Source organism: Haemaphysalis longicornis, unplaced genomic scaffold, assembly GCF_048455015.1.
Source record: "Haemaphysalis longicornis isolate Haplotype H1 unplaced genomic scaffold, Haemaphysalis longicornis Haplotype H1 scaffold_5, whole genome shotgun sequence".
NCBI classification, from domain to species: Eukaryota; Metazoa; Arthropoda; class Arachnida; order Ixodida; family Ixodidae; genus Haemaphysalis; species Haemaphysalis longicornis.
Window position 1 is genome coordinate 16,736,868 of NW_027526385.1, and position 27,341 is coordinate 16,764,208.

The 27,341-nt window shown below is 48.9% G+C and overlaps 1 protein-coding gene across 2 annotated transcripts in view; it reads right to left on the minus strand.

Moving 5' to 3' along the window:
* The window catches only part of LOC144137922 (uncharacterized), a 57,085-nt gene that overhangs the window by 16,410 nt on the left and 13,334 nt on the right, over positions 1-27,341 (minus strand). For both annotated transcript variants that reach the window (XM_077669943.1, XM_077669942.1), the window contains exons 3-6: positions 25,445-25,528; positions 24,845-24,964; positions 7,756-7,889; positions 3,205-4,880 (exon numbers count right to left, since the gene is read on the minus strand). In XM_077669943.1, the coding sequence (XP_077526069.1) occupies positions 3,205-4,880; positions 7,756-7,889; positions 24,845-24,964; positions 25,445-25,528 (2,014 nt within the window). The remainder of the gene's footprint in view (positions 1-3,204; positions 4,881-7,755; positions 7,890-24,844; positions 24,965-25,444; positions 25,529-27,341) is intronic.

The window sequence follows — 27,341 nt, forward strand, 5'->3', positions numbered from 1 at the left end:
CGTCTTGTGCATTTCTACTACAGTCGAACCTCGTTATAGCGCAGTAGTATTGGAGCAGTAAATTAGTTCGTTATATCCGACATTCGTCATAACCGTAGAGGTAAAAATCGGCTCTAATAAATCGGCAATCTGGCTCGAGCAACAATCGTAGATAAAAACGCACTGTTCTAGGCTTCGAGCCCACTATAAACGAGGTAATCTTTATCTCTCTGCTTGTGGCATTTCAAACAAAAAAGACTGGAACACGAGAACATGAAATTACAACAGAACAAAGTTCGTTCGGCAAAACAGGCCGGCCTTCTTAGTTACTTGAAGGAGGATGCGTTTCACAGTGTCCACGCAATAAAGGGCCTTAAGTTACTAAAAAACGGTTGTTTTGTCTCGCTTTTTTTTAATTTCGCTTTTATTATGCTAGCTGTAGAGTTCTGCGCCTCGCGGGAAGCAAATATTTCTTCGCTATAGCCGATATATCGTGGCTCTCGACGTTCTGAGTTCGTTATGAAAAGAATAGGTGTCACTGAAATGAAGCGTGCCCAAACTTCGTATTTAGTTCGTATATCCGATAATGCGCTATATCAGTATTCACTATAACGAGGTTCGACTGTACTACCGCGATAAAAAAACGTGATAATGGTAAAATCACTTTCTGGAAAAATTTGAAATTAGATGCATCTTTCCAATGTTACTTTAGTAATTCCACAAAATATTTTTTTCGCTTGCCCTTTTTCTTTCTTAGTTACGCGAGTGTTATTGATTTTTACTACGCTTTGATACTCTGTCTTCCACTCCCTTTTTTTACACGGTTATCTTGCTATATGGTTTGTCGCACTTTTGCAAAGCATTGTGACCTGTTTTCAGGAGCTTTATTTATACTACAGACTCCATTCACGGTTTTGAGGCACCTTAAAAATACTCTCTCTCTCTCTCTCTCTCTCTCTCTCTCTCTCTCTCTCTCTCTCTCTCTCTCTCTCTCTCTCTGTGTGTGTGTGTGTGTCTGTCTCTCAAAAAAAAAAGGAAAAGATTTAAGCGTGAATCTCGCTTCGCATATATCGCGTTCTGTAGGTAGGTTTGTTTGCGCGACACACGAGCTGTGCGGAGAAACAGGCGCCCGAGAATAAAACTTGTCCAAAAAAAATGCCGTAGATCAAAACTTCTTTTGTCACTTTAAGCTGTGCGTAAGCATAACGTGGACCCTTAGGTACCACATCAGTAATGCAAGCCCAGAAAGGGCTCCTAACGCATTCATGATGGGACGTCACTGAGCAAATGTACAGTCACGGTCAATTTTATTAAGGTGCCCGCGGGAGCATCGCTCGGCGGGCATTTCAAGCTGCATAGCGGTCGATTTTCCAACTGTGGAGATAAATATAGCACTGCCTTCTACCCTTCGGAGTATCGTGTATGATACAAGCATGACGGAACCCGTAACATAGCTCTGCTGCTTGTTTCTTTGCCAACTGCGCGATCCCCTTCAAATTGTTCGCGGCTTCTCTAGATTTTCTCGTCGTTGATTGGCCGTCTGTTGAGCTTTCCCAAACGTAAACATTTCAAATTGACCTCGCCTGCTCTGCAGTACTGCACGGTGTTGACTGAGGAGAAAGAAATTGTCACTTGCCGTTAGGGTTGGGGCCGATCTCTTGTTCCACCTCGGCCCACACAAGCAGTTTTCCGCGGAAGCCTTTGTAGGAGGCGTCGTTGCAGTCCCATAGCTGGGGACGACAATGTACAGCTTAAATTAAGCTGTCGTTGTGTTTTAAGTCGCAACTGTCTTCTCTCCATGTTTACTATCCAAGAGGTACACCTGTACCAAGAAAAGGCGCGAAAGGAACGTCTGCTCATTGCCTGCCGAGTGCGCAGGCGCTCTGCGCAGACAGGAAGCACAAAGCTGTGATTGGCTGCGGCTTCAAAATACAGTTTGCCGCTTCCGGTCGCGTTCGCCGCCGCGCGTTCGATATCTAGCTCGCCGCAGGTCGCCGGCGAACAGGCTGCCGTAGAAACAATAGATCTTATTTAGTGGCTCTAGGCTGCCATTTTCACGACCCCCTTCGCCGCATATTCGCCGACATTTCGCTGCATGGAGGTCGGCCAGGCGGTAGCGCCAGAGCGATCGGGCGCATGCATCCAGGCCTATGCATTACTCACGGCTGCAGATTAAAGGCCGCGCCGCAGACACATGGACAGCCAGTTGCCGATCGCGTGAACGCCATCGATTGGATGCAAGGGAAAGCGCAGCAACACGCCTTTGTGTGCCCTCCCAAGAGAAGCCCACACTGTAGCCCTCATAAACTACTGAAGACTAGAGATTCAAGGCCACGCCAGAGTCCTTCAATGCATTGAAGGACTCTGGCCACGCCATGGATACGCGGACAGCCAGCTGCCTATCACGTGCATTCCGCTGGTCGGGGCAGCAGTCGCTGAGCACGAGCTGAGCAAGAGACAACAGGCGCAGGAATGGTGTCTCACGTGCCCGCTGTAAAGAAGTGGAATCTCCTAAAAATTTTCCCTGGTGCCCTCTAATTCGTTAGGTCTTCTTTGCTAGTCTACCCCTTCGGTACGCGTGTTCTTCGCTCATCTTGGCGTGAACAGTACAACGATGACTTTCCACAGGACAGCTTCCCCGACAGGTTGCAGGCGCGCCCTAAGTAAGTGTAGCGTTGCGCTTCGCGTGTGATGCCGTCCGATTTGCGCCGTCGAAAGTTTTCTATACGCTTTTTATGGCGGGACTTTAACGTCAGTTCTTGCGCACCCGCCTGCGTAGTGCACGCATTGTGTAGTGGTTAGGGTTCAAGCATTGGCGGATCCAGAGGGGGGAGGGGTCCAGATGTCATGACCCCTCCCTTAATTTTTTAAATTATAACCCCAAGAAGATGACCCCTCAGGTCGTACAAAAGGTCTAGTTGATGATTCTTTTCTATTTCTCGAAATTTTGCTTTTCCGGAATTTAGGTGAATAAACAAGGCTACTCCTTTTGCTCTTCCTCCTCATCATCATCACTGATAGAAGCTGACACCCCCCTCAGAAAAAAAAAAAAACTGTATCCGCCCCTGGGTTCAAGAGTAGTGATTTCTCCACTAAGGTGTCATTTAGCCTATGCTGGAGATTGGACTCAAGTGCACCAGACCGTTCATGATAGGCATAGAATCTTGCCCCCCTCAACACCCTTAAATTGAGGTTTGAGGCAAGCGTGCCAGCCCCACCGCTTACCGAGGTCGGTGCACCAATGGTATCGCCTGAGGTCCTCTTCCGAAATGCTGGAGTAGTAGCACTCCTCTTCGTCCATTTCGACGGGTCCAGTGCTGGACGCCTGCGACTCCAAGAAGACCGTGCGCGGCGAAGGCCTGGGAGACGGCGAAGGGCTCCGTGACATACCCTGAACCTCCTGATAGATGTGCAAAGACGAGTCGTCCGTCGACTCCTTGCTGATCTTTCTCTGCCACGTACACTCTGGGTTCGATGGCCTCCTCACCCCCAGGGGAACCACCCCGGTTCCAGGGCTCGGAGGAACCGAGAAGGTCCTGGTCAGCGAGGGCGAACTCTCGCTGATCTCGGCGTACTCCCAACTCGGAGACTGTACATGTTCGAAGTCGGCTCTCATGTGAACTGCCATCGCCGGCGTCCGCTTGAACGGCGGTGGGACGTGGTCTTCGTAGATCTCCGCGTACTCGCGGTTAGGAATCATTATTTCGTCCGACGGACAGTGCTGTTCGCTCTTTTGGTATCCGTCCCCTGCCCTTTCTACAAGAGACGGCGGGACATGGTCTTCGTAGATTTCCGCGTACTCGCGGCTGGGTATCGGAATGCCGTCAAGCTCGCTTCGAGGTTTCATGTTTGGTAGAGGCTTCGGCGGAGAATCTGGGGCGGAGCTGTTTTGTCGTGACGGGTAGATCTCCGCGTACTCGCGGTCAGGAATCATTACTTCGTCCGACAGACAGTGCTGTTCGCTCTTTTGGTATCCGTCCCCTGCCCTTTGTACAAGAGACGGCGGGACATGGTCTTCGTAGATTTCCGCGTACTCGCGGCTGGGTATTGGAATGCCGTCAAGCTCGCTTCGAGGTTTCATGCTTGGGGGAGACTTCGGCGGAGAATCTGGGGCGAAGCTGTTTTGTCGTGACGGGGTGGTTCTTCCCCGACTGGGCTCTGTCGCGAAGCCGACTCCCGTCTCGGCGGCCGTCTGGTAAGTCGGGTTGACGTCAAGGGAGGCCGTTAAGCGGTTCTCCTGGACACGATTCGTACGCGACGAACCGAGCTGGAACCGCGATTTAGACGACGTATCCGATACAGATTTTGCCGACCCCGTAGATCCTTGCTTTTGGTGCGACAGTTTCTTCGGGAATCCACCGGCTTGGCCGGGACTCGCTTCCACCGATCGCCCGGATCCAATAGAATCTTGTTTTTGGTGTGACGTGCCCTTCGCTCCACGAATAGCCGGACTTGAGCCCGGCGTTTGAGGCGAACCGGAGATCGGGTCCTGTTTTGCTCTGGGTGGCTCACTGCCGTGAATCTTGCAAGACTTGTCGCGATGTTTGTGGAAACCGGGCAGCCGACCCCTACTAGTCATCAGGCCGACGCTGAATGAGCGGGCTCTTCTCAGCATCCCGCTGTAGGCCCGCTCTTTTTTGACCGGCGAGGAGGAGTGCCTTCCAGACACGTGGTTGACGTCGGCCGCCCCGGTTTTGCAGTCGTCGGTCTTGAGCTGGGCTTCCGATATCTGCTGGTAGATTGCTCCCTCGCTTGAAGGCCGGCGCTCGGAGCTGACGTTCTGGATGATGTTCTCGAGGCTGACGCTCTCGTAGATGATCAGGCTGGAGGTCTTCTGGCGCCGCTCGCTGTGCTTCGAACGCCGGGCTTCGCTGTCCGCCGTCGACGTCTTGTTGCAGATTCTGAAAGACAGCAGGAAAGACGCCACAGCGCTGAATCCCGAGTTCTAAACTACACAGACAGAACTTCATTCTTGAAGGCACGCGAAAAATTACGCAGAATTATTGAAACCTTTTTTTTTTTCTAGGACAGCCACAGCTGTATTCTTTGTCCATTCACGAAATTCTGGAGGAAGAGGGCAAATGAAACCATGCGTACACTAAAAAGTACACTAAAGTACGTATACTAAAATGCATTGTGTTATTTACTCTTGATTACACCATGCAAAAAAGGCTGCCAGCAGAATGTACACGACTGAAAGCTTGAAGCTCCTTTGTGAGAAGAACACCTCGAGAGAGAGAGAGAGAACTCTTTAATGTGGGCTAGAGAGGTCAGCTCTGCTAGCGGCAGTGCTTGCTACGCCAGATAAGGATGATTACAATGCAGTGAGGTGAATGTGAGAGATCGGGAAAGCAGCAATAGAGAGAAAAAAAAAGTTAAATAAAAATGGTAGTGCAAGGAAAAAACTCGAAATAAAGTTAAGGAAAAGAAAAGAAAAATTGAGCGAAGTGTGTAATTAAACATATCAGTGTTTCAAAAAGCCACAGTACGAAGTTTAGCTTGGATGTATATATAGTAAAAACTCATTTCACTCTACAATAATGTTTTTCGGATTACTCAACGTATATTAGTTGATGTGTGGCATGGCAAAAACAGGAAAGGAAGTTGAACGCAACCTCCCAGCTCGCCTAATTCTACCGAATTTTTCGCGTCAAAATTCACGACTTGCGTTCCCGGGTTTGCAATCTAGAAGCGCTTGTTGGGACACAATAAGTTAGAAAATGGAAACATTTGACGTGGGAGTACCGTATTCGCACCATTCTAACGCGCCCCCGCTTGTAACGTGCGGGTAAGTTTACGTAGGAAAATTCGAAAAACAATTTGACGCCCCTCGTACCGCGCAGATGTGAAAGACATGACCCAACGCACTTGGCGGAATAGATATTATTTGACGCACGCAACTGTGGCAGCACAAATCCCTTGTGCTGCATACACTTGCCTATCCAGCTCCTGCTGGCATTTGAACTGGATGGGCGAAGATTCAACTCAGTTCATTTCACGCATTTATTTATTTTCACGCATTTGCACAGAGAAAAATGGTGTAAAAAATTCACGCATCTCCACGAAGTGAATCATGACGTGTGGGCGAAGCACTGGGGATCGTTCTTACCGTAAATCACCTGTGAGAGGGCTTACTGCCGCTAAACGATTTCCAATCCAATCCAATCCAATCCAATAAAATTCAATTTAATCCAATACAATACTATCCAATTCAACCAATTCAATTTAATGCCCCTCGCGCATGCGCAGCAAGGCTCTCTCTCTCTCTCTCTCTCTCTCTCTCTCTCTCTCTCTCTCTCTCTCTCTCTCTCTCTCTCTCTCTCTCTCTCTCTCTCTTGTGAACCTTTGTGAACATTTTGTGCACCTTTTGTTGACAGATGTTTCGATTTACACGGTGCTGTGCCGTGAGGCACGCCAGACGGACGCCGGACACAAGGTGCCTCGCCCCTAAAACAGTAAAAGTGATTTCAAGTGCCTTCACCTTGATATATTTGGGTCTATTTCGGTTCGGAGTCGGAAATAGACCCCTCCACGTTGCATAGCAAAGGAGAAAACTGCCGGCCTAGGATATATCGAAGATCGAAGGCTGCCGAAGAGAATGCCGCGAGCGCCCCCCCCCCCCCCCCTTCCCCTCTCCTGGAGAGCGCGCGCAGCTTTCGACGCGTTGTCCGCGGTCGAGTTGAGAGGGCACAATTATGAGGGAGTTTGCATCGCGCGTAGTTTCGGTGATAGCGAACGGATCTTCGTAATTGTTGCGGGAGGAGAATGCTGGGACAATTGACTTTACCCTAAAATACATTCCGAGCAGTCGATGGTAAGTGCTGCAGGGTCCCTTTAAGGCTAACTTTAGTAAAAGAAAAATTCACGCGTCTCCACGAAGTGAAACATGACGAGTGGGCGAAGCACTAGGGATCGTTCTTACCGTAAATCACCCGTGAGAGTGCTTACTGCTGGTAAAACGATTTCCAATCCAATCCAATCCAATACAATACAACAGAATTAATTTAATCCAATCAAATACAATCCAATACAAATTCAATCCAATCTAATCCAAAGCTCCTCGCGCATGCGCAGCATGGCTCTCCAGGAGCACACACACGCACTCTCTCCCTCCCTCCTTCCTTCGCTCCCTCCCTCCCTCACCTTTTGTGAACCTTTTATTTTGTTCTTGTTAACCTTTTGTGAACCTTTTGTGAACCTTTTGTTCACAGATGTTTCAAGTTACAAGGTGCTGTGCCGTGAGCACGGACGCCGGACAAGCACGGACGCTCCTAAAAGGTGCGTGCGCCTTATAATCGTGCAAATACGGTGCCGTGAACATAAACAAACATACATACCTCCGGCCTCCTTTTTATCATTCTCGTAGAACCAGCCATAGCTATAATATCAGACCTTTTGTTCCTCATAGTAACACTTTGAAATTTTCCTTTTTTCCACTAACCATAGAAACGTGGAATAAATTACCCAGTGAAGTTGTTGAAGCGCGTTCTGTGGACATGTTTGTTTCTAAAGTTGAAATACTGTATAACTCTGGTTATCAATGAAAGTGTGTTAGCCTGTGAAATAAAAAAAATATACATCGCCATTATTAGCCTTTGTATGCTAAACACCTATGTGGAGATGTGTTAAAGTGCGGCATTTTTGCACTGTACCACTCCTGTATGAGCCTTTGAATAGGTTTACAGTATGAATAAATAAATAAAAAATACGGTACTCCCGGTGTGGGACGAGACTATTACGCCTTCCCGGAAGAGAGGTGTAACCGGTGCAACTCACTCTCCCCGCTGCATCTGCACCAGCGTGGGCGCGTTGTCGAGCTGCACCTTGAAGGGCCACGAGACCTCGTTCACCTGGATGGCGGCCTGCAGGGCGGCCACCCACACCTGGCGCGTCTGGCTGTCGTCCGCGGCCTGCACACACAGCAGTGGTCAGAGCTCTTCGATGTAACGAGTTGCGAAACTCCATTTCAAAAAAACTCCCACCTCCCCTCGCGGGAACCCCTGTGTAGATGCGACGCATATGCGGAGCGGCGAAGGGACCGCGTTTAATAGCGCGCATAACGTTGAGGGGACTGCGTAAGCCGGTCCCAGGCGATGACGACGTTGGCGTACTTGCAAAGCGGCGTGGACTCTAGGTGCTTGAGCCAAGCGTGGATGTTGCTTCGCCGGAGAACGGCACACCGGTTATATGCGCAGCGCGCCCGAAGGAGAGGAAACCGCGGAAGAGAGAGTACTGCACATACGCCGGCCCCAGCGCGTCTGCCGCGGCTATGACGCAACGTGCCGCGGCTATGGCGCAACACAATCCACTTTAATCCAATCCAATCCAAACCAAGCCAATCCAATCGAATCCAATCCAATGCCCCTCGCGAGAGAGTGTTCGCTATCGGAGAGGAGAGGGGGTGAGCGGCGGAGAGCGCAGCTGGCGCGGCGAGGAGAATGGGGGAGGGGTGGACAACGCCGACGACGACGACGACGCCGGAGGGACAAGGAGAGTGAATCAGATGCTCTGCATCTAAAACGACTCGCACCTGGACCCCCCTCTTTGGATCGTGCGTATGGTGGCGCCACCGCGGCCACCGCACGCACTATCCAAAAATCAGACTAATTATTGACCCTTTGACAACATTGTTGGGTCCCTGTGTACATGGTATGTAAATCTGTTTTGGTTTAAATAAATAACCCTCAACCCTCAAACTGACAATTTAACGTTAAAATTTGTTTTAAAGGTGCTTAATTCTTTATTTTTGTGCTTTCGCAAGTTATTCATTGCTATCTCAACTCTGGTTTTTAGGTTGCGATTGTTTGTGCGTCCGCGCAACTGCATCGACCAATTAGCGCTTGCGCGGGCACTCCGGCACAACATAGGTCCTACTTGAAGTAATTAGAATTGCTTCTACCCCCTTGTAAAGTCCTGGTGGCATTTTAAATTTGCAGTTGGGGTTGATGAAAGATAGCGGCGCGTAATGCCGTGATACGTCATCCCAGGCTGCACGCTGCATGTTACATTCCACGCTGGATGCAAGTACAGATGCATCTTTCCTGGAGAGTGGTGTAGCTATTGCCCATGCACGATGCTTATGCGCAACGGATGCAGCAATGTCTGCCTTTACATTGCCAGTATCCCACAATCGGCTGGAATCCACTGAACTGCAATGTGATGGTGCGCTTGTAGAGCTTGGAGGTGTAAAGCGTGTATGTCAGACACAAACTGGTCTTTTGGAAAAGACGCTCGACATAGAACGGCAGCCCTTGAGTCTGTGAAGATGGCCCACTCTCGTGCGGGTTGCTTGACAATATGAGCGAAAGCCACCCTCAGAGCTACAAGTTCGGTAGCTGTAGTTGATGTTCTGTGACTGAGCATGGCACTGCTGGTGGTACGTGATGACGGTATCCACACCCCGATATAGTGGATGATGTTGATGACACCGACCCATCAGTGTACACATTAGTGTGGTCTCTCCGCGAAATGTAGTACAGGGCGAATAACTTTAGTGCGGGAGCCGGAATATGCTCTTTCCTGCGGGACCGGGCACAGTACAGTCAAACCCGTTTATAGCGAACTGCAATATGCACCGCGATTAGTTCGATATATCCAATAGTTCGATATAGCCGAACCCGCCTATAACGAGCTTATTGTTACGAGTTCGCAATCAGCAAGAGCCCCCCCTCCCTCCCCAACTCCGCCTTCCGCGTATGCAGAAACGAACACAGTACAGTAGCGGTTACCATACTAAAATAATCCATTTATTGCAAGTAATAAAGCTACTTTCCTCCTTAACTGCCCACGTTGCAAAACAAAAAAGCGGTGATTTTGTTTTCACTTTTGTTTTGGCGGCTTCAACTATAGCATAGCATTCTCTACACGAAACATTGTTTGCACCAGTTCGAGTCCGCGTCTTCAAAAATCTAAGAAGCGTTGGCGGAGCACATCGACTGCCGAAAGCGCTCCATTATAAGCGTCGGACGGATTTCACTCGCGACATCATCGGAAACGTTGGCGAGCTCTTCCCACATTTCACCGATGCTGCTGTCTTGGTCCGGACTCGATGACTGCGCGGGTTCCGTCGCGAGTCCCGCGCGTCGGAAACAGTTACGGAAAGTATTGGGCGTCCCGTCGCTCCTTGCGAGGCGCAATGTCTCAGTCGCGGCTCTTGCTCCGTGGTCGCGGCCAATCCACATCTCAATCGCCGCTCCGAGATCATGCATTTCGGCGGCCATTCTAGGCGCCCAGAGTTCGATATACCGGATGTGAACTTCGTTATAAGGAATATGTTTCCCATGTATTTCTGTAACTGAAATATTTTTGTTTGATATATAGCATAATTCGCTGTATCCGGGTTCGTTATAGCCGGGTTTGACTGTAGTCGTGACCGGTACGGGTAGGAACATCCAGGGCGGGTGCTAAGGAGGAGCAGGCTCTTGATACGCCTTCGGCAGAATTTCACTCATTTCTTTGGCCCAGCTTTTCGCTAGAGGATGGCCCTGCTGTCTTGCCACAATTTGCAGACGCGCACGAAGCAACTCCTGCGTGCTTAGAGCGAGTGGTGAGAGCTGCCTGCATTCTGTCAGCGTTCCGATGGTAGTGGTTGTCTTTGGAACGCCAATGCAGGCCCGCAGGATATGTGCTTACATGCTCTCTAGCGCCTTGACAGTTCCTTTTGATAGAAGGACCATAGCAGGGATGCTGTAACTCATCAGGCCAACGCAAAGCGCTTTGTATACCCGTAGAAGAGAATTGACTGAACAACCGCCAGAGTTGGTGGAGAGCATGCGGAATATGCGGGCGAACGAAGTAATCTTGTCCTTGAGATGGCGAACATGAGGCGACCAGGTGAGATTACTATCAAATGTCACTTCCAAGAACTTGTGGGTGAGGACGTATGGAATTGCGGTCCCTCCAACAATGAGGCCGTAGCGCGTAAGGTCACGCTTTGTAAAGGCTATCGCAGCGCATTTGTTCCCTGAAATCACTAATCCTCTAGTTGCCAGAAATGCCGCAATGGAGTCAATTGCTCGCTGCAGTCTTGACCGTAACAGTCGCCTATTGCGGCCAGAACTCCATATGAAGATGTCGTCGGCGTACAGAGAGATTTCTACCGACTGTGGCACGCATTTCTCCAGACCAACTATGGCGATGTTGAAGAGTGTAGGGCTCAGCACCCCACCCTGGGGAACACCTCGGGTCACCTGATGCAGCGATGAGTCTTCCATGTCGGTAGACATGTACGCATACCTATCGGAGAGGTAGCCCGATAGCAATGCGTACATGCGGCCCCTGATGGTTAAAGACTTCAGCGCCGAGCGGATGGCTTCATGCTCGACGCAGTCATACGCTGACTTGACGTCGAGGAACACGGCAACAGCAATGTTCCGCCGACGATTTGCTTCTCTGATGCTATTTGCAAGGGCGATGCCGTTGTCGAGGCTGCTACGACCCTTGCGGAAACGAGACATCTGTGCCGGGTATACATCTCGGATGGTCAAATCCCAGTCCAAGCGGAGCAGCACCATCTTTTCCATCAGTTTCCCGACACAACTCAGGAGCGCTATGGGTCGGTAAGACTCGATGGCGGTGGGAACTTTACCTGGCTTTAGGACTGGGACACGGCGAATGTGTTTCCACCTTGGCTCTAGACGACCAGTTTCCCACGAAAGATTGAAGGCATGCAGGAGGCAACTTTTTCCCTTTTCACCTAGATGTAAGAGGGTTGTGTTGGATGATGTCATCCGGGCGTGGGCAGCTGGATTTCTTGACAGAAGCCAGTGCAGCGAGAAACTCTGCCATGGAGAATGGCTCGTCCATTGGGGACACCGGGCCTGAGCATGTCTCGTTGGGGGGAGAGTATGGCGGAAGAAGAGCTGCTGGCGCTGCAGTAATTCTCCTGCAGAAGGCGTCAGCGATTTGGAGGTCACTGGTGTTCGTGCACAGTGAGATGGATTTGAACGGGTGCAGTTGAGTCTGCGGTGTCCGCAAACTTCGAAGCAAGAGCCATATTCTGGAGAGCGGCTTCCAGGGGTCCAGCTTGGAGCATAAGCATTCCCACTCACGCTTGGCGAGCTTATTTATATGCCTCCGAATCACCTTCTGGGCTCGTCTTGGCGCACGGATATCTTCAGGCGCTTGTGTCCGGCGCGCTCATCTTTCTGCTCTTCGACGCACCGCGCGAAGCCTCTCATACTCCGAGTCGGTGGCGGTGTATCTATGCGGAAACCTCAGTACTTTGCTGCTTGACTTTCGAGCTCTTGACATCGTGTCCACGAAGACTTCATATAAGCTCACCGAGTCCACGGTAAAGCAGATTCTTTCAATTCTTTGTGGTCGAGAAGGCTTAGGTTTGGCCCACAAAATGTTGACAAGGGATGTACATGCACCGCACGCATCGACAAAATCGATATTATCGGACGGAAACACAACCGTCTGGCAGGGGAAAGTATTGAAGCACTTGCTATCGACAAAAAGGGCGACACGTGCGTTTCACCGCTTCCGCCACACCGAAAAAGAAGAGGAATTGCTCCGGGGTTATCCCGTGGACTGATTGTGGGAAATTTTTCAGCAAGTTGTGCAATGTTTTTTGTGTGTATATGTGTGCTTTTCTTGAGTAAATACCAGTTGCTAGTCGGCACTGCGCCCGTGTTTCTTTCGACCGTCCTTCGTTTCCTTACGTTCCAGCTGGATGTTTTACAGTGATCATGAATCAACTCACCCAATCACAAGCAAAATAACAACTTGCGAAAAACGTGCATATGTGGTACGGTATTCAAATTCTTAAAATCAAACTGAGCTGTGCTTATCTTTGACATACTCCCGTTTTGGAGTGGTATCAATTAACATAATTTCTACATTATATACAGCGCTATTTTTACCGTTTTCCCCTCCCAACTATGGAGAGTCTTCAGCTGAGTTATACGGTACTTTTGAGAATCTGCGCATGGCGCTATCTGTGTCTTTAAAAAATAGCAGTGGCTTATCGCGGCTATGCCAGGATATATGTAGCTTGAGTTAAGGTTCAGCTGGTTATTCTTAGCTTTCTTGGTTGTCTAGGATTGGCTTGATTATCATGCTTACTTCTGCTTCAATGACACACACATAGTGTACGCATTATGTGACACATGTATATTTATCAAGCGGCTCCGGCGAAGCGTCACCAATCGCCCCGGAGCTAAGCTGGTTCCACAGGCGCACGTCGGTGTTGCTGTGACGCACGACGTGGCCTCCGCGATTTGCTGCCGGCGGCGCGCCGTTGCTCCAGCCGTCCCATTCGGCGCGGAAGCAAAGGGAGCGGTGTAATTTTGCTAACTCCGATACACGCCGCGAGGCGGCGCCGTTAGCCTAAGGCTGAAGCGAGGCTCGTCTGGCCGACGCTGCCTGCGCTTTGAGTTGTAAATCAGCCTTCGTTGTCGCGTCTTCGGGATAGAAATCTCTCAATATGTGGTCTATGTATTTTGACTCGATCCTACCAGTACAAAGTTGTTTAACGTACGTTGTTTAACACTGTGATGGTGAATGGACGTTCGTCACGCTTTCGTGTGCTGTCGGACGAGGAAAGGAGGCGACAGAGACGTTGTGAAGAGGGAAAAAGAAAATCAGATGTTTATCTGTTCCACAAGTCCTGAGCTACGGGAGCGGGAAAACAAAGTACATCGTCATTTCGCGTCAGTCTCACATGACAAGTGACCCCAAAATACAGTTCGGCAATTCTCGAGCTACTGTCTGTTCTGCCCCACACCAACGTCCCTCGCGAGTAGGGTTCGGAATATTAAAGGCGTCGTCTCACGGACAGGTCCCGACGCCTTCTCAGGTTTGTCGTCGTCCGTTGATGTGGCCGTCGAAGTGAGCGAGGGCAGGGGTGGCACGACTGCTGCAACTGGATCGTCGCCGGCACACAGCTGCTCTACCGTGTGCGGCGCTTGCACGGGACAGCGCACCGATGTCTCATCCCAGCTGAGCTCGCGAGGACCACGTCCCACGAACGACCCCGGAGATGAGCGCCTCGGTAGCGTCGGCCAAGGCCCGCACTCGGCAACTGCGCCCTGGCAGGAGCCGCTCGATAAGCCGCCCCTTGGTCCTGGAACAAGCCACCAGGACCGGATGAGGTAGGCACGCCCTGGGTGAAGGCCCGCAGCAGGAACGACGGCAGGAGCTCTTCCTCTGTAACGTCCGCCAGCCCGTGGTTCCGTGGCACGAGCCCCTTCGCACGTTCCTCTCGTAGCTGTCCCGGCTTCGTTCTCTTCTTCCCTCGATTTTTGCCCAGCTGTCGCGCCGCCTGCCCACAGCCCGTCGTCTTCTCTTCCGTGTTGCACTGGTAGCTCGAGTTCACTCACGGCCCATGTCACAGTGTAATAATTAAAAGAAAACACAACAAACAAGGAAAAAAAAACGAAACTTGGGTCTTTTCCTCACAAACAACCACGATTGCCTTTGCATGCAGCTTTAGTGGTCGTTTGCTTGAAAGGCGAATGCCATAGCCCAGGGTTCTGTCATCTCGGGCAGAGTGAATGCCAGCGTGCTGAATTCGTTTTTCGCTGTTACAGCATTTTCGCGCGATATCGCTGCGCGAAAGAATACTTTTTTTGTTTTTTGAGTTGTTTCGAACGCTCTGGGTATCCGTTGTTTGTTTGTTTGTTTGTGTGTGTGCATGTGTGTGTGCGTGCGTGCGTGCGTGTGCGAGTGCACGTGCGTGAAAACAGCGTAATACCGATAAGCTCTCGTGTATTGTTTATAGGCAGGCGACTACGATAGTCAAATAATCTATAAGGCTACCACGGGTACGAATCAATCATTTTTTTGCGTTTCATTTAATATGCTTAGGGGTTTCAATTGTACCTACTGCAATCTCGCTCCCAAATTATTTGCCGTGAGTGAAAAAGTTATGGTATTCCGCGATGCCTTTTTATATCGCTATCGACTCTACATATGTATTTTTTTCGAAAGACTGTTTCTGAATTTCTAGATTTGCTGGGGTAATATATTCCGCACATAATTTGTTGGCATGACATATTAAGGGCATAATTTTTTTCGGTCCGCAGTTAGGCTGATTACTAATATCTGTATGCACAACATTGCTGTAAGTAAGTTGTTCGGGATATTAGTGAATAAACACATCAAGTGGAGAACTATACCAATCGTAACTCGGGTAAAGATTTTTATAACATTACGTAGACCACGTCCATTTATGGTAGACTGGAAGTCTCTCTGTACGTTTGTATATGCAAGCATGCATGCCAATAAACGGCACCAGCACGTTTACCCTGCCTATTGCGGAAGAAATTCCGACAGCCATTTGGACAGTATACACTTCAGATGCTGAAGTATACGACGTCTCTGTTAATAGTATCACGGTAAAACTTACGCCAAACGTTTCAAGTAGTGTTGACATGTCATCTACTTTATCTGTGAAAGACCGCACGTTTAAAGGAGAAAAAAAGGAAACGACATAGGGGGTATTTTCGTGTTTACTAATGGTTGAATTTCGGTCGGTTGAATTCCCATAATTTGGTTCTTGCTCGGAACGCACGGAATATGCGTTCCGTGCGTTCCAAACAACATGTACGAGATTTTCAGAAATAAAACCGGAAAACGTGTTGTGTTTCCGCGATCGGCTACCGGCGCGCCCCCGGTAGCCGATCGCGGAGGCCACGCGCACGAGCCATCGGTTCCACACACGGCCACCCCTCGCATGATCATCAAGTGGACTGGCACGGCCGCCACGTGCGGAACGGAGGTCGGCGAAGACGCTGGGCGCGGGGGTTGTGTGAGAGACGCCGGGCAGCGAGCAACGTTCTGTGCGCCGTGTGACGTCACTGCTCCTCGCGCATGCGCAGCACGGCTCTCCAGGAGCCACGCAAAACTGCTCAACCTGGGCCAGTGTAGCTCACGCTACAAAAAGCAGTGACGATTACTGTACTTCCGAATGCGAAATTTGTGCGCATCGCGAAGTCTCGTCGCATATCTGCCGCGTCTGCGAAAATGAACGCGTGATCAGCGAACGCGCGGAGGCGCCCGCTACAATGCTGTGATCTCGCAGCGCGTCGCCGCCACCGAGTAGGTGTTGCAAATCGTGTTTGAACCTCCCGCGCAAATATCTCGTGGTTCGGATGAGCGGCGAATGGAGGAGCGTCTGGCGAAAGTGTGAAGGCGAGGGCGCCCCTCGGCGACGGCGCATGGCGAAAGTATGAGGGTGAGACAGTGGGAGATATGACGCCATGGCAGCGCATGCCGCCCTCCTTTTCACACTTTCGCCGATGCTCCCCACCGTTTTCTTTCTTCCTTCGCTGTCTCGGCCGCTCACTCGGTTACGCGGATATCGACGAGGCCGCCGCCGCCGTTTAACACCTGTACCGGGCGCCGAAGTTCTGCGCACTAAAGGGGCATCAAAGTCTGTGTCTCATGACGCCAACAGCACACGTTTTTGTGATTCTGAGTCATCTTACGATTTCATCATCACCAGGCTATCTACCCCCACTGCAGGGCAAAGGCCTCATACATGGGTCTCCAATTATGCCGGTCCTGTGCTAACTGCGACCAATTTATGGCCGCAAATTTCTTTATCTCATCTGCCCATCTAACTTTCTCTCGGCCCCTGGCCATGCTTGTCTTCTCTAAGGATCCACTCTGTTACCCTTAATGACCAGCGGTTGTCTTGCCTTCGCATTACATGCCCTGCCCACGTCCGTTTCTTCTTCTTTATTTCTACTAATATGTCCTTAACACGTGTTTGTTCCCTGACCTACTCGGCTCTGTTCTTGTCCCTTTATGTTACACCTATCATCTTCTGTTCCATTGCTCGCTGAGTCGTCCTCAATGTAAGTTGAACCCTCTTAGTGAGCCTCCAAGTTTCTGCCCCGTAGGTGAGTACCGGTAAGATGCGGCTGTCATACACTTTCTCCTTCAGGGACAATGGTAGGCTGCCATTCATTATCTGAGAATGCCTGCCGAATGAACTCCACGCCGTCTTATCCTTCTAATTATCTCTGCCTCATCGTTGGGATCCGGGGTCACAACTTGGCCTAAGTAGATATATTCGCTTACCAGTTCCACTGCCTCGCCACCTATCTTAAACCACCGTGCTGTCCTGAGGTTATTGATCATTACCTTAGTTTTCTGCATATTAATTTTCAGGATCACGGTTCTACTCTCTTTGTAGAGTGTGGTAAGCATGCTTTGCAATTCGTCCCCCGATTTACTTAGCAAGGCAACGTCATCAGCAAATCTGAGGTTACTAAGGTATTCTATATTAACCCTTACGATTTAAACATAAAATGAAATGAAGGCTCTTAGACGTATTGCTGAAGCAGCAGGATTACCTTTTCACGCAATATTCGTACTACTGGCAGTAGTTCTCTGAACAGTGCGCCGTTACCCCCAATATGGAATCGCTGAGCAAACAAACTTGTTCAGTTGTTGCTAAACGTGCCAAGAAAAAACAACACCTGTCGACCAAATATTTGCTTCCAGAACGCTTCGAACTCGTGTTAGATGTTCTTCGGACAACCTAGAAAACACGACTGCATCGTCCAAGTAAACAAGCCAAGTCTGCCATTCCAGTCCAGCGAGTACGGTATCCACCGTACGCTGGAACGTTGCAGGGGCAGAACAGAGGCCAAATGGGAGGACTTTATATTTGTATAGGCCATCGGGTGTTACGAAGGCTGTTTTCTCACGGTCTCTTTCATCAACTTCGATATTCCAATAACGAGATTTTAAGTCCATGGACGAGAAGAATTTAGCGTTACGCAAACGGTCCAACGTATCATCTATTCGGGGACGTGGATAAACATCGCGTTTAGTGACACTGTTCAGTTTGCGATAGTTTACGCAAAAGCGAAGCGTATTGTCCTTTTTCTTTACCAGTACAACTAGTGAGGCCCACGGACTTTTAGATGGTTGGATAACGTCGTCGGCGAGCATCTCTTTGACCTGCGTCTTGATGGCCTCCCTCGACGGCGTGTCGCCTAAGCGACACGCCGTAGAGTTGTTGACGCATAGGTCTGGTGGATTCATCAGTCACGACGCGATGCTTCACGATGGGAGTACGGCGCACTTCGGAAGACGTGGCGAAACAGTCGGTGAAGTCGTGCACTAGCCGTTTTAGGGCTCCTCTCTGAGTGGTCGGGAGGTCGTTGTTTATTTCAACTGGTATGTCGGTGTCACCTGTCAGCGAATCAAGAGGAAGTGTCCTGAGCGCACCCACGTACGCAACGTCAGCGACTTCCTCAATGAATGCGATCGCAGCGCCTTTTGCAAAATGTCGATGTTCGTTGGAAAAATTGGCGACCAAAACTTGAGTGTATCCATTGTGCATTTTTGACAAATCCTCTAGATAAAGAAATGCCCCTATCCAGCAAAAACTCCCACCTCCCCTCGCGGGAACCCCTGTGTAGATGCGACGCATAGGCGGAGCGGCGAAGGGACCGCGTTTTATAGCGCGCATAACGTTGAGGGGTCTGCGTAAGCCGGCCCCAGTCGATGACGACGTTGGCGTACTTGTAAAGCGGCGTGGACTCTAGGTGTTTGAGCCAAGCGTGGATGTTGCTTCGCCGGATAACGCCACACCGGTTATAGGCGCAGCACGCCCGAAGGAGAGGAAACCGCGGAAGAGAGAGTACTGCACATGCGCCGGCCCCAGCGCGTCTGCCGCGGCTATGACGCAACACAATCCAACACAATCCACTTTTTTCCAATCCAATCCAAATCCAATCCAAGCCAAGTCAAGCCAATCCAATCGAATCCAATCCAATGCCCCTCTCGAGAGAGTGTTCGCTATCGGAGAGGAGAGGGGGTGAGCGGCGGAGAGCGCAGCTGGCGCGGCGAGGAGAATGGGGGAGGGGTGGACAACGCCGCCGCCGACGACGACGACGCCGGAGGGACAAGGCGAGTGAATCAGATGCTCTGCATCTAATAACTGAATGTTGCCTTCAGCGATGCCTTCACAATCCGCGAATGTGTCGTTTTTGACCATTACAAAGAGGCTGGAACGGGCAGGCAGCGTGACGTCGTAGTCAACAATGCGTAGCGCTTCGTCGCGCTGGTCTTCGATGTTGCTTGCTATGGCTCCCTTTGTCGAGGAGCTAATTTTCGATTTTTGCAGGTCGATAACAGCCACGTCTGTCTGCAGAAAGTCCATGACCAGAATTGAGTCCCTCGAGCAATCAGGGAGCACAATAAAGTCGTTAACGTAGGTGAAACCGTGAATTTTTATGCGCGCAGTACACCTACCCACCGGGGTGATCAGATTGTTTGCAGCAGTGCAAACTTGCAGGTCAGTCCAGGGTGTGATGACTTTCTTTAGCGTAGAAGCCAGAGTTTCACTGATGACTGAACGATAAGCGCCAGTACCGGCCAATGCAGTCGTCGTACAGCCATCGATATCTACCAGCACTTCGCAGATAATCGGTTGGGTTATAAAGAAGGTTCAGGTGCTGGCTGCTCGTCGTCTCGTCGTAGGGATCGTTGCAGTAGGGGATCTTGGCAGTTCGTGATATCAGCGGCCTCACCTCCGGAAGTCACTGCCTCAGTTTCCCCGGCCTTCCGGGCTACCAGAGGGACGACCGGCAGGACTGGAGGACCTGCGTCGCATCGGGGACGGTGACCGAGACTGAGGGCGTTGCGGCGGAAAAACGTTGCGGCGTCCGGCGATGTAGTCCACGATTTCTGGGGGTGTCTCTGTCCGTTTTGCGGCCGTGGTGCATTCGGCGGAAATCCACGCAGAACAGCTCGGCGATAGGGGCAGGTCCGGTAGATATGCCCCGCTTCCCCGCAGTGGAAGCAGAGAGGTGCGTTGTCAGGGGTGCGCCACAGGTCGTTCTTCCGCCGGCCCGTTTCCGTCGAGTAGGGTGTACGTGGCGTCAGCTCCAGGGTACGTTGCGGTGCACCGAGGCAACGATAGGAGGAGCGCCATAGATGGGCTGGCGCAAGGCTGCTGCATATGAGGAGCGGGGTTCATCCTGCTGGAACACGTCAACTACTTCTGGTACCCGCACAGCCTGCCTTACCTCCTACCTAACTATTTCCGCTATGAACAGCTGAGCCAGTGGCACCTGTCCCTGCTGCAGCCTTTTAAGCTCTTCCCAGACAATCTGTTTCACGAGCTCCCAGAGACCGATTCGGCCCATCTCGGATACTTTAGACGGGACTGGTTCCTTACGATTGTAGTGCCGAGCCCTTGGTGGAGCGTCTTTTCAATCGTGGAAGCCTCACGGACGAATTCGGCAGCCGTTCTCGGGGGACTCCGCATTAGCCCGGCGAAGATGTCTTGCTTGACCCCGCGCATGAGGTGTCGAACCTTCGTGGCGTCACTCATTGAGGGGTCAGCGTGCCCAAAAAGACGAGCCATGTGTTCGGCGTACACGGCAACGCTCTCGTTCGGACGCTGGTTTCGGGCTTGAAGGGCAGCCTCAGCCTCCTTCTTGCGATCACTGTGTGTAGGTCGCTGGTAATAATTGGGGAAACTCCTCCCAGACGACATCGTGGATTCATCATTTTCATACCAGGTTCGCGCGCTTTCTTCCAGTGAAAAGTACACATTTCGCAGCTTAAATCCGTTGTCCCAGCCGTTAAACGTTGCCACACGCTCGAAGGGGTGAAGCCAATCTTCCGCGTCTTCATAAGGCTCTCCGTAAAAGACTTTTGGTTGCCGCTGCTGCTGAACCACGTACTGAAAAGGGCTGCCTGTCGGAGTCGTGTTCACAGCGCCAGCGTTCCGTCCTGTCATCCTGGTCGTGCGATCAGGTAAAAGACCGCACTTCGCTGGAAGTCCGAGTAGACGACGGCTGGTTCGCTCGTGGACGGGCGAAACCTCGACTTGAATTGGCGACCCTGAGCTGAGCGTCGACGGATGGGGTATCAATTCCACCACTTATATAGCGATGAACTCCAGTAAGAAGAGTAAAAGCGCTTATTAACAGGGCGAACTTGTGCCGGCAAACAAAAGCTCACACAGAGCGCGAAAAAATAAAGCAAGTAGAGACAGAGACACACGAGAAAAACATTAAAAAATAGAAATAAAAGTGTACTGACGTTTCAGGAAGAGGACAAGAGGACTTCCTTTCTTGAGAGTGGAGGTCCTCTTCGTGAAACGTCAGTACATTTTTATTTTTATTTTTTTATGTTTTTCTCGTGTGTCATATATATATATATATATATATAACACAGAAATAAGGGTTGGCAGTCGAGAAAACCTCGGAAAGCAAAGGGGAGGATGTGGTAGATCATTGAAACAGATTAAGAATTTTGAAAGAAAGAAAGAAAGTGAAGAATATATATATATTCTTATATATATATTCTTATATATATTCTTATATATATTCTTCTTATATATATACTCTTATATATATTCTTATATATATATTCTTATATATATTCTTATATATATATATATTCTTATATATATTCTTATATATATATTCTTATATATATATATATATATATATTCTTATATATATATATATATATATATATATATATATATATATATATATATATATATATATATATATATATATATATATATATATATATATATATAAGACAGAAAATAAGAATTGGCAGTAAAGACAACCTCGGAAAGCAAAGGGGAGGATGTAGTACGTCAAGATAAAGAATTTGGAAAATAAGAAAGTGGAGAAAAAATGCCCGCCAGGTGAGATCCGAACCCACGACCTCCAGAATACCGGTCTGGTGCGATAACCACTACGCTACCGGCGGGGCTACTTTTAACCTCCACTTTCTGGGGTATTTATGTTCACGTGTTTTTGTTTCCTGCGCTTGGGGGTGGTAGCTAGCGCCACTCGGACTACTCGGGGTGAAGGGGACCTTCTTTTTAACCCCCGGGCCGTGACCCCAGCGTCTACGACATGTCGAGAGTGGTCGACCAGCGTTGAACCCTCTTAAGCTAACCTTGGCACCAAGACTGCCAGAACAGAGGCCCTCGCTATGCATGTAGCGAATCAGAATAGGAAATGAGGGGCTCGTTGAAATAAGACAGAAAATAAGAATTGGCAGTAAAGACAACCTCGGAAAGCAAAGGGGAGGATGTAGTACGTCAAGATAAAGAATTTGGAAAATAAGAAAGTGGAGAAAAAATGCCCGCCAGGTGGGATCCGAACCCACGACCTCCAGAATACCGGTCTGGTGCGATAACCACTACGCTACCGGCGGGGCTACTTTTAGCCTCCACTTTCTGGGGTATTTATGTTCACGTGTTTTTGTGAACACGTACAATTTCTTATTACACGTACACGTACTTTCTTATTTTCCAAATTCTTTATCTTGACGTACTACATCCTCCCCTTTGCTTTCCGAGGTTGTCTTTACTGCCAATTCTTATTTTCTGTCTTATTTCAACGAGCCCCTCATTTCCTATTCTGATTCGCTATATATATATATATATATATATATATATATATATATATATATATATATATATATATATATATATATATATATATATATATATATATATATATATATATATATATATATATATATATATGGCTACCACCCTCAAGCGTCAGATACACTTCTAGTAAATATAAATAGCCCAGAAAGTGAAGGAGAACACAGTCGCCCAGATAGCCGAATTGGTAAGGCATTCGACATGTAATCGAAAGGCGTGGGTTCGGTCCCCACTCTTGGCGCGTGTTTTTCTTTCTTTCTTTCTTCTGTATAATTAAAAAAAAATGTTTACTTAATTAACCGTAGTGATAAAGAAAAGAGCCTAACCACACCCCTATGCCTCCTTTGGCGTTGTAGACTGCTGACCTATCTTTCTATATATATATACACTGCGTCTATAAATTAGCGTTTACTAACAAGTATTATCATCTCTTTCACTCGACCTGCATTATGTGCGCCCAGAGCCAAAACCTCAGCTTTCATCGACGTGTATAAAGCTGTCCATAATAATGGTACTAAACCACGAAGGTAATTCCTATGTCCAACACTGATGCAAAACAGACCTTGCTAGCCCGATGGTTAACTGCGCAGCTTTCAGCGACGTTGTTCGGAAATATAATCTCAGTATAACCTCAGTGCTTTGGAACATGGTCACTTGCAAACAAATATGATATGATAACTCAAGTAGTTGCATAACTGGGAAGCAAATAATTGTACTTATCCCATTGATTGTTATTCTAACGCATAACAGAAAGGCACCATATTTCAAGGCACCTTCGTGCTGAAAGTTTGTGCTGAAAGTTTGTGTTGAATACACGGTGTTGCACGCACCGTAACAATTCGTTTCCACTCTAACGTTCCTCAGCTTCTGGGCTACCCAGAGATAAAGGCGATATTTACATGCCGACCGAACTGATTTGACTGCGTAGCGCACCGTTATCTCATAAATAGGCTTGGAGAGACGAGCGACATTCCTAGGAAATCACATGGATTTGCGGAATAAGTAGGAATAAGGTCTGAAAGCTTACGTGCCTCCCGCTTGGAACAAGGTTGTGAGCTGGGCCTGGTGAAATGATTCATGGCAGATTGCTTGATTCACTCCCTTATCGGGAGTACTGGCTGTGCGGCTTTATTAAATCCAGATATGTTTGTGACTTCCCGCTCCGCTGCGATAAGGTGCACAGGATTTAGCTTTTCCGGGTTGGTGACCACTGCCACCGACAAAACGCTGGCTCGCTTTTTCACAATTACTTTATGACAAAACCGCGTTCTACATGTCTACAACCGCGAAAAGGCTTCGTTTCTTTAGAAAAACAAAAACTAAGATCACATAAATTGGTGCTATTGGGCCTTGATTCTGCGGGTCCCAAAGGGCGCCTCAGTAGCATCATTTCACGGTATAGTTGTCACTGCCATAGTTAAGAGTACCTAGCGAGTACCTAGAAAGTACCTAGAGAGTATAATTTCACGGTATGGTTGACGCGGTATCATTTCACGGTATAGTTATCACTGTCAGTTGAGAGTACCTAGCGCTCAAGTGCCAGGTTTTATCTCGTCTGACCGCATGTATCGTCGGCGTCACAACAAACACGATATGGCGGCTCGATGTCTCCTCTATGCTCTAGTGACCGACACGTCTCACGGATAGAATTGTCCTAGGACAACAGAACGGGCTTGTTAAGCCAGAATTTTTTTCTGCCACCACACAGCGGACCATAGCCTGACGTGGTGCGCTTTGCGCCTAATAGTTACGGGTTTCTATCTCCCATTCGCTCAACCCCAACAAGCACTTATTCCCTGCAACTTCTTTGTCATGACCGGTGAACACTGAAGTCGTTGACCCGCTTCTAAGAAGGAGACGGTGCGAAATGAACTCCGAATTTTAAAGGGAAAGCTTTTTTAGTGGGACTGGTCACGTCTTGTCAGAAAACTAACGCATTTCCCCATAGTCCGGTTGGTCGACCAAAAAGCTGTGGACGCCGCCTGCGTGAAACCGGTCTTCCGTTGTGTCAAAACGGTTACTAGAAATCGCGAAAAGGAACGGTTCTAGATAAGACAATACACGCATCGATCACGGAGAAGGTGTACAATAGTACATATACCTTTATCTCATAAACCACATGTATCGGTACACATTTAGATCGTTCGTAGGTGCGTTTACTTGGTGCGCGAAAAATCGTCGGATGGGTTCGTTCTTCGCTTGCGATTTGGTTCTTTCAATGTTTGTCGATCGATTGCACTCACTTTAAGAGAATGTTGGACACATTTTTAGCGAAGGTTTTGACGCAATTATGACGCAGTTTTGATGTGAGGAAGCTTTCGCGCTTCTCTGAACTTTTTTTTAGGAACGGGTGGTAAAGTTTTGTTCTACCGTTTCAAAAATTACGAATATCCGGGATATCTGATGAAACAGCGGTCGGAAGTCAACAGCTGACTGTGACGGCAAGAAGCAGACGGACAACGCACTCACGAGGTGAATGACGTCCGAGCGAGTGATGACCTCCATGGTGTAGTTGTTCTTGGAGCCGTGCGACGGCCGCACGGCCTGCACGAGACCGAAGTCCACCAGGCCCTTGCACGTACCCAGCGACTGCGCCACAGGTTGAGCAAAAAAAAAAAAAAGAATAAAGAATCTCACTGCTGTCACGCTTGAGAACCTAAGCAGTTCTTGCCTCTGATCTACAAAGCCTGCTGCGCTGCGCCATGACGCTTTAGCGTGTCTATTTCTTTTTTAAAGTTTTGTGCTTTTTTTCTCGATCCGTAGCCCCTCGTGCCCGGCCGTTCCTGTCAGTACCCTGACGAAAATAGTAAACTTTTATTTCCGCCATGATCAGTTGTAAAAATAAAGCACTCATTTGTAAAAAAATGAGCTTAAAAGGACAGGTTTGAAAGTTCGGTGATTTTATCTCGTTGTTACACCCAAAAGAGAGTATAGTTAGCAACCCTAATTTGAAAAAAAAAGGTACTCGCCGCGGTGGATCGGTGGTTAAGGCGCTTTACTGCTTAGGCCAAGAAACCTGGTTCGATAGGTGGTAAAATGAACGTGCCTTGTTGGTTGGCACATACTCACGTTGTAGTTAGACTGCGACTTGAAGTAGAGCAGTGATCTGCCGTCGAGCACGAACCAGTACTTGCGCCAAAACCACTTGAGGTTCTGCGTAAACAAAGCGGCACTCCGATCACGTGATCAAGTGGACCAGGGTTGCCCTCAAAGGAGGCGACCCCTTGCCCTCTCGTAAGACGAGCCGTGACATTTCAGCATTGGGCTGCAGTCGCAACTTGTTGCGGTGCATGGAAAATGTACGAGCAACACAAGTATACCGTGCTTCCACTTCATTCATTTAGATTGTTCGTCCCTTATTCCATTCACCGTTGAGCAGAGCACGGTCATATTAGAAGTATGAAGCTCTGTCATACTTACGGCTGAGACCACTGATCTATGATTAATGTATTTATTATCTGCGTTCTTTCCATTTGTACCTAAAGTAACCTAAAAGCATCCAGGTTACTTTTCACAGGGACCTTTGCATTGACACGATGAATTGGCCTATAGAATAGGTAATACACTTCAGATACCCCCCCCCCCCCCCCCCTTTGTAGCGAATTAGAGGTAATCTGTCGTTTCTACCAATGAAAAAAAAAAGGTTCAGAAGAGATCCTTACTTTATAGCCATAAGGGAGTGAGTTTCTCTCATTTCATCATTTCACATAGTGGGTGTGCGTATTGTGACCAGCGGATGCCAGCTTTTGGAACAACACAACATTCCTTCACTTTTGATGGAGGTGAAAAGCAAAAACGCCCGTGTGTGCGAGACTTCGGCGTACGTTAAAGATCCCCAGTTGGTCAAAATTAATCTGAAGCCCTCCACTACGGCGTGCCTCATCGCCTGCCTTGCGTCGGCGCGCTAAAACCTACAATCAAGGTCTAACATTCCTTCTCGAATCCTTTTCCTTAGTCGGTCATTGCCACCGCGGTGAACGCAGAGAAGGCGGCCGCGACGGACTGCTCACTGCAGGAGCGTCGACTGCTTTGCCAACCGACATCGCCATATCGATTTTCCCCTATACATTAAAGCTGCAGCTTTACAACAGTAAAAAAAGGGGTATTTAGGGTTAGAATTCCTTTTTAAACGTAAATAGTAAAACATAAGGGTGTGACCTACGGGTGTATTCTTGAACACGCAAATGCGAACACATTTTTCCTTAACCTGCTCTGTCAAGAGCAGTCCATGGGCACAGCGCAGCGAAATATACCAGGGGAAGGATGGCGCATTGAACAGAAAAACTCTGGGCAACCCAAGTGTGTTACGCTGCGCTACACGAAGCTAATGATGATCGTCACCAACCAGCTTAAGAAACCAACTCTTTAAGGAGCAGCACTTGACGTCACGCCACTGTTCTTGAAGGGCGGTACCCGCTTCTCAACACTGGCGTGTCACTTTACTGTCCTCTGACCCGGTCATGATGCCGATAACGATGGGAATGCCGTGATGCACACACGTACGAACGGACAAATGTTTTGTTGGAGCCAGTCGTACACCGCACAAGTACTCTTAACCCTCGTTATGACGAGGTCCTCTGGAGAGAGAACGAACCTCTTTATAAGCGGTACTTCGTTAAAAGCGAAGATCGATTTGCTAACCGACACTTGGTCTGTTTGGAGCCAGACACACACCGTAACCTACGACAAGCACACTAAACCCTCTGATAACAAAGTCCTGGGGACATAAAAATAACTTTGTGTTAAGCGGTAATTCGCGAAAACCGGAGATTTTCGGCTAATTGACAGATGTTCGGTTCGGACTAGGCGCACACCGTACGCCACGACAAGTATACGCTAAACCACTGAACCCTCGTATAACAAAGTCCGCAGGAAAGGAAGCGAACTTATTCATAAGCGGGACTTCAGCAAAAACGAAGTGATTCGCTCTTACTGCGCTGAAGTTGGGACCATGGAAACTTTCGAA